At 43.3% G+C, this 13,126-nt stretch overlaps 1 protein-coding gene across 2 annotated transcripts; it reads right to left on the reverse strand.

The window, feature by feature from the left end:
- Positions 1 to 12: 12 nt before the first annotated feature.
- znf395b (zinc finger protein 395b) lies at positions 13 to 12,512 on the reverse strand. 2 transcript variants are annotated; one of them, XM_070987643.1, is made up of 10 exons: positions 12,222 to 12,512; positions 9,806 to 9,984; positions 9,027 to 9,217; positions 8,830 to 8,942; positions 7,945 to 8,144; positions 7,655 to 7,755; positions 6,512 to 6,806; positions 2,495 to 2,590; positions 2,167 to 2,273; positions 13 to 894 (listed from the first exon to the last, which is right to left on the reverse strand). In XM_070987643.1, exons 2-10 carry the CDS (start codon positions 9,935 to 9,937, stop codon positions 783 to 785), a joined length of 1,347 nt encoding a protein of 448 aa, XP_070843744.1. In that variant the 5' UTR covers positions 9,938 to 9,984; positions 12,222 to 12,512; the 3' UTR covers positions 13 to 782. The 2 variants fall into 2 exon arrangements, with proteins under 2 accessions (XP_070843744.1, XP_070843745.1); XM_070987644.1 differs by having other exon boundaries at positions 6,512 to 6,803; positions 12,222 to 12,333.
- Between the last annotated feature and the right edge of the window lie 614 nt (positions 12,513 to 13,126).

The raw sequence follows: 13,126 nt of genomic DNA on the forward strand, positions 1-13,126 counted from the left end.
GGAGAAAAAACATTTCAAATTCTCAGTGCTTTTTAATTTGTGTTTGACAATATATTTCCTCTTTTTTTTTATTGCTATTACAAACTGATTTCCCTAACACTAATCCCCTCACCATGACTCCATAGCTTCACGGATAAAACCATTAACACTGGTCGTATGCCAACATGTGGGCAGGAAGGAAACAGGAACTTGGTTGAGTAAAACCAAATGTAGCTTATCCTTGTGAGTTAATATTCCAACAAAGTGCAGAAAAACATGAAAATTCCCAAAAAAAGGAATCGGCCCAAATACACGGGCTGAACAAGACGATTAAAAAAAAAAAAAACAGTATAAAATACTTGTACATAACTCAAAGCACACAATACATCATAACCACTGTGTAACCACTGGAAGAGAGGGTCGGACTACAGGAAACAGCCAGGTAGCAGTCTAATACAGTGGAGCTACAGGGGCAGTAATATGACCTTTGGATAAAGTAGGAGAGTATTGTAGGCTTAGCACATCACATGGTCAAAGTCAGTCAACAGTTAGCACCATCGCAGACTTCAGTTTTCAGGATCAAGTTACAAAGATACAGAAAACTCCATTTGCATTTCGTAAGGATAGAAACAGAACAGGTGGAAAGTAAAAAATCACATGTAGTAAAAGAACAGCTGTTTTTCTCCACGGCCTTGATTTGAAATCCTCTTTTTGATAAAAGTCTCTTTTATCACTCATCCATCCATCCATCCATCCATCTCGCTGTCTCTCACGCTCTCGCTCTCTCCACCACGCAGCTGTTTTTAGTCGGGGAAGCGCTGGCAGGCTTTTTTCCAGCGGCAGGCGGTGCACCACTGATCCTTGCGCTCTACTCCGTACACCTTGCGGCACTTTTTAGCCTCCCCGCGACCCTTCCTGTAGAAAGACGCAGAGCGTATGGGTGAGAAGGGATGCTTGAGGGCAGGAAAGGAAAACACACATCTGATGTGATCAGTCTCTATAAAAATGAGACTGAGGGGAAATAGACTGATAACAAATGAAGAGGTGATTGAATCTATTTCATCTTTCCTGTCTGAGCTGTGGAAATGTGATTTTACAGACGGCAGCAAAGTGGGTGATAAAATGACAACCTGGAGGAGAAAGATAGCGGACAGGTACTGGAATCAAAGCAGGAAACAGCAGAGAGAGGCATGGACCCACATCAATGAAGCTTCATTTGTAAAGCTTTGTTTCATGTTTAAAATATATGGCACCTTAGGAAGTTGCATTGCCTTTAAATCAGTTTAACAACAGCATCACCTCACCACTAAATCTCAAACCCAGGAATTGTTCTATCAAGGATTAATAGTTTGAGTAATTTTCAAGAAAAATACTTCCAAGTTCCAACTTTTCAAAAGTGAAGATGTCATGCTTTTCTCTGTCTTCTGGGATGATAAATGGAACATCTAGATTTTTGAGGGTTCGTCACACAAAACTGATTTAGGAATTTTATTGACCAACTGGTTGATTCACTGAAAATTAATTCTTGACAGAAAAGAAAATAATCAGACGTCAAGTGAGGAACAACTCATTTAAAGTTCCTCTAAAAAGTTTGTTTAGTAAAGGTGTTGCAAATAATCTTTAAGTCTGATTGAGGAGCACAAAACATTTGAAAGAAATATGATTACAACTGTAATGCTGTTTAGTCACAGTGATGAATTTCCACCAACAAGTAAATCAAAGATCTCCTACTGATCTCTGTACTGTGTGAATGAGCCTGAAAGGTGTGCAAGGACATGGGTGCAACAACTTTAACCATCAGCACAGAGATCTCAGCAAAACCCCAAATAATGTTAACTTCAGGATGAAGGACAAAAAAGAAAGCGAAACCTCGAGTGATTTTCCTTAAATTCATCCCTTCAATTTCCCTGTAGCACCATTGTCAGGTCAATCAGCCGATGCTGAAAGTAATCTAAATGTAGGAAAAGAAAAATCAAAGACATCAGCATTGATTTTTGGTTCCAGACAGGACCTGAACCCTGGTCTCCTGGGTAAAAGTCCTGCGTTTGACCGTTCTTTACACTCCTTCACTTGATGAGGTGTAAATAGTCAAATGGCTGCTGTGTGACAGTTCTCGCCCATGTGCAAATAGACACTATAGGAAGTCAAACAGTGGACAGGAACACAGCCAGGCAGGTGATGCCTCACCTGAAGGAGCAGTGGGTGCGGGAGGGTGACGCGATCATAGGCTGCAGCCTGTTCTGCTGGAGCCACTGTTCCCCGACACTGACAGACCGGCAGCGAGGCTTCACCATCTGAAGAGACACACAACGACACACTGAGTACAAGAGAGCAAGTCGTGACGGAGACCGAGACTGTGGTCATTTATACAATCAGCTGTATCTGTGTGAATCAGGATTGTGGTCTTGACTCATGCTCTGTCCTCTCGCTGGTCCTATTGTTAAAATGTGAGAGACACTGAATGATATACAGGCTGTCAGGCAGGTTAACAAACAGGTGTGGACAGAAGACGCACCGGAGCGATACTGTGGCCGGAGACGGAGGCGGACGGGGTCCAACCCTGGCAGGCGGGGCTTCTGGAGGCCACAGATACCTGGACGGGGCTACAGGCCTGGAAGGAGCAGGAGAGAGGAGACAACACATGATTCATCTCATCTGTAGGACGTGATGTACTGTTTCATATGAAAAGTTAATAAGTTTTTTTTTGGTACCATTTCAACCTGCTTTGGCTAATTTTTTGGCCACCTGGGGGCAGCAGAAACAAGCTATTGTCACTCAAAAGTTGATATGAACATGTTAGCAACAGATGGCTAATTTACACCTCCAGCAGACAAGGAGCAACATTAGCATTCATCTGGAGTCAGTCATGTTTCTGACTGGATGGTGAATCCAAGTCCAATATTCAGCTTTGTCTGTCTGCTCATTTGATGCTGGACAGGTAGCTCACGGTGGTTTTTAAGCCTTTTGAGTAAACCAAAACGGTAAAGTTGTGTGCCATAAAACCAAACAATGAGCTGAAAGATGCTTAAAGGCTTTGTCGAGCTGACAGGAACTGAGGATTCAAGTGGCTACCTGTTAGGCTCCAGAAACACGACTCCAACACAAAAACCTTGATCCACGCGTCAGCTGAATTGCCAAATAGTTACAACTAATCTGTCTACGGTAACCAATGGGCAACATCCAAAACAACACACATTAAATGATCTCTTCCTGTGATGCAGTTCCCATTCCCTCTGTCCTATTTCTCCTCCCTGTGCAGCCCTGAACTCTGAACAAAGCACATCCTGTTGCATTCCTACAACTCATCACATTCTGCTGACAGTAGATGGAGAAAACTTGCACTACTATCCCGCAAACATCCATGGTGTCACACCAAGCAACATCAATAATATTATCTACCATATATGCGGAAAGGCCCACGCGGCCTGGTCGCCATCCGGAAAACTACCAGACCACTGAAAACCAGACTCCCTGACCTGACATTTAAATCAATGATGTTAGGAATTCAGTGGCAGTGCTTTTCACACAAGCTGCTCACAGTGTCTCTTTGAGTACCGAACTGCTCAAACATGTTGGAGGTGATATTAACTCATTGTTTCTGGATTTACACTTCGGCTCCAGAAGGGTTATGTGAGGACTCTGACTCGCAGCCTTTCTGTAGAGACTCTCTCTATCTGGTCAGTCTGCTTTACTTAAGAAGAAGAAGAAACATACTTCATTTTATCACACACACACAACATCATGCACAAATGCACATGCCACGCTTCGTGAAATTCTTATTTCTCCATCCATCGTCTGCCTTCCTCCGTGGCAGACTGGGAGCGGTAGGCCGCCAGCCGACAGCGGCTTGACATCATATCCTCATCTTGTAGATTATACTTTCTTGCCCTGCCTCTCCATTGCTTTGGTGTTTTCATTGCCATTCAATATTACCACCTTTTAAATTAGCAGAGGCACCTCGAAATTTGTTAGGTTACATTTTCCCTTTTCGTCTTTTTATTGCATTACATTATGACTGTTCATACCTGATGTTGTAGTCATTTGACCAGGTTGCCCTGGTTACGCTCTAGGCTCTGTACTTTAACCTGGTTACAAGATTTTTATTTAGGGTGGAGATCATGTTATCAACGACTAAAACTGCTATTGTACTGCTGAGAAGCAGACTGCTGTGACTGCATGTTGAGTGAGTCAATAAAGGTGTGTAGTTGTAAACTGACCAATGATTCTAGGATTGTTGTTGACATCAGAAATATCATCACTTCTGTGTAAACGTATCACTCAGACTCTTTTCCACAAGGCTGGAATCATGCCTGTTAAATAGGTTTGGTAAAAATACATGCTAAATGTGGACAGATATGCACATTTTCTTAAGTGTACTGTGGAGCTTTCTACATTTCCTGAGTATTTATGGTGTATTTTCTGGGGATTGTGTTGTCCATTGTTACTGCATTATGTGCATATAATGTATATTTAGGTGGTTATGAATTTATTTAATCAATCATCTTTACTTATTTCAGTCTCGTTGAGATTAAGATCTCTTTTCCAAGAGAGACCAGACAATCAGCAAATAGAAACAACACATTTACACAATAATAAGGAATCAATAAAAACAGGTAGAAGAATCATGAAACTATCAGACAATAAATCTTTAAAATCCCCAATGTGGGACTCTAGTTTGAGGGCAATTTGCAGTTGATTCCATTTAAAAGGTTCTGCAAACATTAGCGTGTAAAAAAAGGGATATCTGAATTTAAGTAGTTCCTGGACTGCAGCATAGTCAGCATCACTGACGGAGGTGGACAACACCATTTACTTTGCCTTTTCTGAATTTCAAATTAGTGTGTGTTTAAGGAGTGATTGTTGGAAAGCATCAAAGGCAGACTGACCCTGAGTCATGGCCAGAGCTGGGGGTGAGCCTGTGGCATATAAAACAGCATCATCGGCATAGAAATGGACACTGAAGCATTGATTAGGAAGAATTATGTTATTTATATATGGTGTAAACAGCAATGGACCAAGGATAGACTCCTGTGGCAACCCATTACTGATGGTGAGAGGGCTTGACTGAGTTCCAGTCTGAGTTCTCTCTGTAAGTTGAGAGTGGAACCATTTAAATGTGGCACATCACATGGTGGAGTACTGATCCATTTTCACAGGACCATTATTTAGTATGTGGACTATATTTTTCTGTTTTTCACATGTACTGAGTGTTTAGCTTATTTGGATGTGCGTGTTTTCTAAACTTTATCCCCTGCATTACCTCTGGTGTTATATTAAGTGTGTCTCCATCACGAAAAAAAAAAACATGCCAGTGTGAGTTCAACGCTGTGGTCAGGCATTTCAAGCCACAAGCCGCCAGCAGCCATGACACACACAGTAAACACTGCTCCACCAGCAGCACTGACCCACAATTCAACCCACACTCAAGCTAAGGCAGGATCCCACTGGATTTCTGCATCAATGAGGAAATTAAAGACAAATGTGGTGCAAAATGAACACATTTTCCAACAGCTGTAGCATATGAAAAAATGCACTTGTCTTGCTTATTTTTCAAGATCTAAGGGACATTTGTCAAAATACGTATAGGCTGAATCACACCCAAGTGGGCATGGATACGTGCACATCAAGTCCTAACCGCTGCACGGCTACACAGGAAGAATTCACGGCGTGTTTTTCTGCCTTGTACAGGCTGGTGAGAGTCGAGTCTCCTTGGGGGAGCGAGCGAGCCCACAGCTTACTCTCTCTCTGTCACAAAGCATCTATTTACAGGCTCAGTGGCACAGGGTAAATACAGGTCACCAGTGAAATGTGCTGCTTTGTGATGCATTAACAAAGTTGGAGCTCATTGGCTCGTTGGAGGGGTATCAGCGTGGGGCAAGGAGGACCTCTCAAACAACACCACAGCCATGTAACATGAACCCCTGCACAGAAACTCCAGTAAAATGAAGATAACGTTCTTTAACATACTTAGCAGAAAAAGTCATCTAGAGCCATTAGTTTCTGATTTCATGGGTAGGACAATGGGCAAAAGGAAACTACGATGTTTGGAAGGTACATTTCCCCCTGACATTTAATAATTCGTGCTGTCTCCTTTCATAGCTCTCAAAGAAGTTTAGCCCCCAAAACATGGCCTGCTTTCAGAGAAGAACTTGCATATTGGGAAGTAAACAATTATTCACTGAAATTCAGGATCATAAATGTCAATACTAAACCAGGTATTCTGTGCCAAAACTCAATATGACCTCAACAAAATGCTGATTATCTTCTTGGAATAAATTTCAGCCTGCAAGCAGCATTTAGACAATAACAAAACATTAAACATTAAATCTTCCTTCTACATCCACTCACACTGCATTAACTAATCATCTGGTCAGAATTTATTATCTGTCGTTAGCTAGATGTGACTCATTTAAAGATGTTGTAATACCATATCTTGCTATTCTGTGACAGACACTTGTGCTCACGCTATTCCTGCCAGTACTTCATAGTCACCAGTCGGCCAGCCAAATGAGAGCAACACTGCTGCACCCACCTGATAGAGATGCTCCGAGTGGATCTGCCAGAAGCTGCTGGGGGCCGACTGGCTGAGCGGACTGGGCCTGCTCGGGCCGGGCCCGGAGCTGGAATTGGACCTGGGCCTGTGAGCCGGGGGGATCTGGAGCCCAGAGGCTGGAGGGGAACCGCAAGAGGCCCAGCTGAGATGAGAGGACGAGGCCTGGCCCAGAGCCTGCTGGGAGGGAGCTGGAGCGGAGCTGGTGTCCACGGTCTCACAGGAGATCTTGGTGTAGTAGAAGTCCTCTTCTCTCTGGGACTGATCTGACCCACTGCTGTGTGGTAGGAGTGTGTAAATGTGTTTGTGGGTGTGTATGTGTGTTTGGCACATGAAGGGACAGACCAGTGGACAAGCAGAGTGAAAGAGTGAGCTGGTTGTTTGGACTGTTGCTCAATGCAGCCCTCACTGTGGCCCAGATATAAAATTTCCAAAATCACTTCATGACTTCCTGTAATTCAGCCAGAGCTCCTCCACAGCCTGAAAAATTTATCCCCTCTTGTTTTTTTAATGTAGTTTTGCAGCTCGGAAATGTTTCACTGGGCTAAACTGTCTGCTCCACCTCAGACTACAATGGAAGCATGGCTCCAAAGCTGAAAACTGAGAACGTCAAACAGATATAATTCACCTCTGCAACAACAGACACACCTCGATACTTCCTTCATATTCTAGATACTACATAACCAGTAGTTTGGTCCTTTTTATAAAATCTAAATGTTATGTCTATTTTAAACTATTTTATTAAGGCAAATGTCTGCATGGCTGCAACATTTGAGAACTTCAACTTGTGGACAAAGCTCTTAAAATAAGAGACTACACAAATTATTAGGCAGAGAGGAGGAGACTCCAACATAAAACATTTCCCAGAAATATAGGATATATTTAATTTCTGCCATCCTTTGAAAGATTTAATGTTTAAAAAATACAGTTGAAAAATTGCTCCATTGAAAAAAAGGCTTTCCTGTGTGCCGTGGGATGATGCATGTGAGATGTTGGTTGCTGAAAACGGTCACAGTTATCAAAAAAGTATAATTTTGGCTATCTGTACCTAAACTTTCACCAGAATGGACAAATTTCAAGCAATATCCAGAAGGAGCATGAAACAGATTATACATTCCAACTCACCCCAGATGCAGCACACGAATATGTCTTTTTATTCCGACTGAAGACGCGAGCACCTTGCCACAACTGGGCCACAGACACTTATACACCCCTCTGAAAGAGCTCTGTGAGAGAGAGACCACAGCACCGGTAAAGGTTAGGACAGAGGATGGGACAGAGAATAAAGAGGCACACATAAAGACACAAAGAACAGAGAGCAACAGAGAAAACATAACATACATCCTTTGTTGATTACAGAGCAGTTTCCACCAAATGGTGCTAAAGCGTTCAGGGGACCATGCAGAGCTCAGTACCTTTGGCTTTTTGGCATTAAGCTCCTCTCCCTGCTCCAGTTCCATTTGCAGGCCTTCGTCAGGACTGCTGTCCATCTCAGTGACGGATGGCGAGGGGGCGGGACTCACATTGCCGAGGTCCCAGCTCCAGTAGCCACTGCTGCCACTGTCAGAGAGCTCGCCACCGCCGCACTCCATGTCGGCCGGTGACGATGAGCCGGCTAGAAAACAGGAAGACTCACACTCAGTTTTCAGAAATGACCTCTTGTCCTTCATACCACACTGAATTGTCTCTTAATACTGTCAATAATAAACATGCCAGTGTGGTTATTTTCACTGAGCTGTCAGTGAGTTGGTGATACTCACCTAAACGGTTTACAGTGAAAACATACCTTATGGTTTAGATATCAAATATTCTCTGTTCTCTTGTGGTGGAAATAGACACTGTGCATTTGGGACTGCTCTCTGTCCATCCTACAGAGAACAGCAGGTGTCCCACACTGGTGCCAGCTTCACCATCACTTCAGCCTCTCTTCCCTACCTCTCCTCTCTGTTCACTGTTTATTGATATTTTATTTTTCACTTTGCCAAAAAGCAATTTATTGTCTACTTAAATACAATAAATGTGCTTACTTTCATCATGGATAGACGGGAAAAGTAGACCTAGTAGTGTTACTACTACTACTACTACTACTACTACTACTACTACTACTACTACTACTGCAGTTCCGTGAGTTTTTGAATTATCTTGCATGCTGTGAATAAAGAACATGCAATCCTGCTAAGTCCTGCTTTGCTAACAAAGCTCATAAGAGTGAATGTGGCTCTTGCAAAGCTTCATCAGAAGGTGGTACTGGAAAGTGTAGGGAGACTGGTGAGGCTGTGTGCTTGTAAGGGGAGACAGACCTGGTCCGGGATCTGTTTGTGGAGGACTCTGGACGACGGGGCTGCAGGACAGACTGGTCAGAACCATGGCTGCCATGATTTCATCCATCTCCACTGACTCTGGACTACGGAAGCTGCAGATAACATGAAGAAATATCCTTAGACTCTAGTGTGACAAAGTCCACCCTCACACACTCGCACTGCTGCTCATCCCTCACCTGTACGGTGCCTCTCCAGCAGCTGACACATTACTGTGATGTATTGTGGGTCCCATGGCTTGCAGGGGAGCAGCCAGGTTGCTCCAGCCTCGCTCAGCCTCCCTCTGCGGCAGGTGAACGGATGTCTTGTTCTTGTGATGCCCACTCTCCATCAATACTTTGTCAGCCTGGACGCAGCTCTGTGTGTACACCTTCAGACAGAAGTAATGGAATAATGAGCTCAAACCTGCAGCAGTCTTCAAACACTCCACTTCCAGGCAGTAAACGAATGGAAGCTGACATGCACAGAGTAACCCAGGCGTTATTTGGGTTAGGCTGTTTACATGAGTCTTTGATACTGTTGCCACGAATAACGCAGTAAAGAGAACATTTTCTGTCCATCTGTGGCGTCCTGCCTGCAGATAGCACAACCTGCCAGGAGGAGAGTATGAAAAGGACGTGTGTGCCAGCCTGACCAGGTAGTTCATTATGTCGCACACAGGGGGGGGAATGATGATTATGGGGGCTCTTCCTTTTTCTCAGTATGGGCTGTTGGCCTTTTGCTTACTGTAACATTCATCCTATGATCAAAATGCACCCATTATGCCATGCAAGCCTGCACACTGCATCCTGGTGACAGCTACATTTGTGTTTACCCAAACTGCCTGAACGATTGAATGGATGCATAGACAGTGACAGTGCAGATTGAGGGCTGGATGAGCGACGAAACAAAAACATCCATGTAAAAAGGAAACATCTATCATCTCAGGCACCCTGAATGGGAGTCTCCTTCTACTCACCAGAGTCTGCTGCCTGTCTGGCCCGTTGCTGTTTTGCGTCGTCGTAGAGACACAGGCTTGTCGTCCCGACGGGCAGACAGACGTCCCGCCTGGCCCTGCTCCAGCTCTGTCCTCAGGTCCCACAGCTGCCATGGTGCTGCTGCACACAGTGAGGGGACTCAGCACAGTGTCACACCTCCCTGCAGACGAGACACCGGGGACGAGGTGAGACTTGAACCGATCGAAATATCTGAGTGCATTATTACTCCTTATTCAAGGAGTTCTTAAAGGAATTAAAGCAGCGGAAGCTTTGAATCTCTAGTATGAGTCCAGTAAAATATGAATTTTAACAGCTTCCTTCTTAAAAGCATTCAGTGATGAAGCTTAAATTATTTTCAGTGAGGAAGAATGTGCTCACAATGAACCATGGCACCCAAGGATAAATATTGTACTTTCTTTGATGAATAAATATGTTGATCTAAACAGAAGGCAGCTTTGCCAACTAGCGAGTGTTGGCAAATGCTCGTGTACTCATTCCATCTTGCATCTCTCTGCCTGACAGTGCAGAGCAAAATCACCACAGGGGATTTGAAAATGATTGCAGGAATGTGAAGTGAACACAGACTTGTGTGGATTTAGATAGTGGCTGAACCAAAATCTTGCCGTAGCTTTATTGTCTACGCTAAGTACGTGACCAATAAGACTGATAACGCGTTCCGGAAGCGTAATCTGACTTCACTGTGGCCCGTCTCTCACAGTGGCAAAATGGGGGCAAAGCTGCATTCAGGGCACACACAACATAAATGGTGAAATGACCAAAGCAATGATTTTGCAGCATTCAGCAGCCATGACAGACTATATTTGAAGTATTATGGCAATTTTGGCTGTCAAAGTCATTGACTGGAGTCTCCTGAAGAGCACATCTGAGCTCACATACAGGACATAAAGGTAGTAGGATTAATCTATTAGTAACAAAAGTGCCAAATATTTTCTGTTTCCAGATTCTCAGATTCTGGGCTTTCTTCGGTTTTACATTGTTATACAGAACAAATAATTTTAAGACGTTGCCGAACTCTGGAGATTACGACGCCATTCGTCAATACTTTCTGGAATCTTGCACATATTGTTTATCATTCATTTAATATTTTTGCCTTTTTTTGCTGTTTTTGTCATTGCTGAGCAGATCTTTTGTGTTATATGTCGTATGCAGGTGCACTACAATGTGTGCAGTGTTCTCATTCTGATATTAATTATTGCTAATTGTTAGTTGCAGCTCTGAACTAATAATAACAATGTTTATTGTGATTTATTGTGGTTATGATGACGATTATTTGATTCTTTGTATTACTTTATAGTATTCCCTATAATAATAATAATAATAATAAGAAGAAGAAGAAGAAGAAGAAGAAGAAGAAGAAGAAGAAGAAGAAGCAATACAACACCACACTAAGACACAACAAAAAAAATAGCAGTAGTTCCTTGTGATAAACATCTATGACATGAAATTTCTACTTTCATACAGAAGTTGTAGTCTGGTGTATCAGTGCATCAGTTATCGAGTTGTTTGCTACTTGCAATCCTTCGATTGATAATATTTTTTACAAGAAAGCTAAGCTCTCCCACTCTTTCGCTACGCACCCGAACGCAGCATAAAGCCCGATTTTCCCCACCTTTCCACCAATCGGCGCGCAGCTTCAGTAGTAAACAAGCGGCACAGTGTAGGCGGGGAGCCGCCGCTCATTGGTTGGGCTCGGATTCTCTGATACACACCCCCTTTCTGACAACGTGTTCAGACACGAGTTTCGCCGGGAGGGACTGAGCTGGACGAGGGAAAAGGCCCACTGCTGAAAATAATCTGCGGCTGAACGCGAAGACAAATCAAAACGTCGCCGAAAAGTCTGAATTTAACACGTCACACGTCATGCAGCGACTAAGCGAAGGAGGAACACGTAGTATGAGTAAACAGTGCTGCTAAAATTAACACAAAACAATAACGTCATCCCCCCTGGAGTAGTAGAGGTAAATGCAATTAAAGTCGTAATTATGGAGGCGTGATAAGAGCTCACACACATTTTAATGGAAAGCAGTAAAATCCAAGTGAGTCCCTGCGCGAGGGCGACTGCGAATGTGATGCAAGTTGCACACGATGATAGAGGTTTAAGCAATTCACACTTTCCCAAACAAACACAATGTGTGCATTGTTTATACTTCTGCTTGTGATGTGTTTGAAGATACTAATCGACTCCAAGTCATAGTTTCTCATCATTCTACTACATCACTGATCTCCACCCGGCGACGCAGATAGAGATCAGGAGGAACACCCCCCCCTCCCTCCCCAGCTCACGCCGCTGAAGGAGAACAAATATGTTTTACTGAGCTCGCTGCAGCACAAAAAGCCGTCCAAAAATTCAAGAACAACAGATTTCCGCGTACTTACTCAGTCGGTGGAGACCTCTGTCCTGTCCGTCCCGTCGGAGCTGCAGCAGCGGGTCGTCGCTGCTTGGCTGTCCCGCCGCTAGCCGGCTCTTCAGTCTGCCGGGGGAAGAGGGGGTTGGTCGGTCGGAGACGCGCCTACGTGCGTCTGCTCGGTGAACCAATGCAGGCGGTGACAGCTGGACAGAGCGCAGAGATATCAACCTGCGGCGCGCTGTGCACAAAAGGATGATCTAGGTGAGGGGTTACCAGAGCAGCAGCAGCATCCTCTGTCTGTCTGTCTGTCTGTCTGTCTGTCTCAAGCACATACAAATATGCGTGTTTGTCACACATGAGCATTAGAAATTGTGCGGATGCTTAAAGGAAAAAGATATACACAGGTCAGTTTTCCAGAATAAAATGCATTGCATTGAATCTGCAGAGATTTGATTTGATCCCTGCTATATATATATATATATATATATATATATATATATATATATATATATATATATATATATATATATATATATATATATATATATATATATATATATATATATATATATATATAAACGAACTCTGTGATAAGCATTGCATGCAAAACTAGATCAAACATACCACACACTACCATGAAGGCAGTTAGATATCACTATTCACTGAGATTATAACAGTGATATTTATTGAGGATGCAGCATGCAGCTAGTATATGCAATTTACTGTAGTGCTGCCATTCATCTGGTAGAGAGCTGTCATTTGACTGTTATTTAAAAAAAACAAGCACACACCAGTACATTTGTGCATCGTTTGAACAGTTTTGATCAAATAACTAAAAACTAATGAAACTGCTGACACCATGGCGCACAGCATATCAACCCCCAACATCACATGATAAATTCCCTGCTCAGATCAAACACTACTTGCATGTGC

This window comes from Chaetodon trifascialis, chromosome 19 (genome assembly GCF_039877785.1).
Source record: "Chaetodon trifascialis isolate fChaTrf1 chromosome 19, fChaTrf1.hap1, whole genome shotgun sequence".
NCBI lineage: Eukaryota > Metazoa > Chordata > Actinopteri > Chaetodontiformes > Chaetodontidae > Chaetodon > Chaetodon trifascialis.

Coding starts and splice junctions, on each gene's coding strand:
- znf395b (XM_070987643.1), bottom strand. CDS start 9,937: ATGGCAGCTGTGGGACCTGAGGACAGAGCTGGAGCAGGGCCAGGCGGG. Junction 8,943..9,026: donor GCTGGAGAGGCACCGTACAG/GTGAGGGATGAG, acceptor TGTTATCTGCAG/CTTCCGTAGTCCAGAGTCAG. Junction 7,756..7,944: donor TTAATGCCAAAAAGCCAAAG/GTACTGAGCTCT, acceptor TCTCTCTCACAG/AGCTCTTTCAGAGGGGTGTA.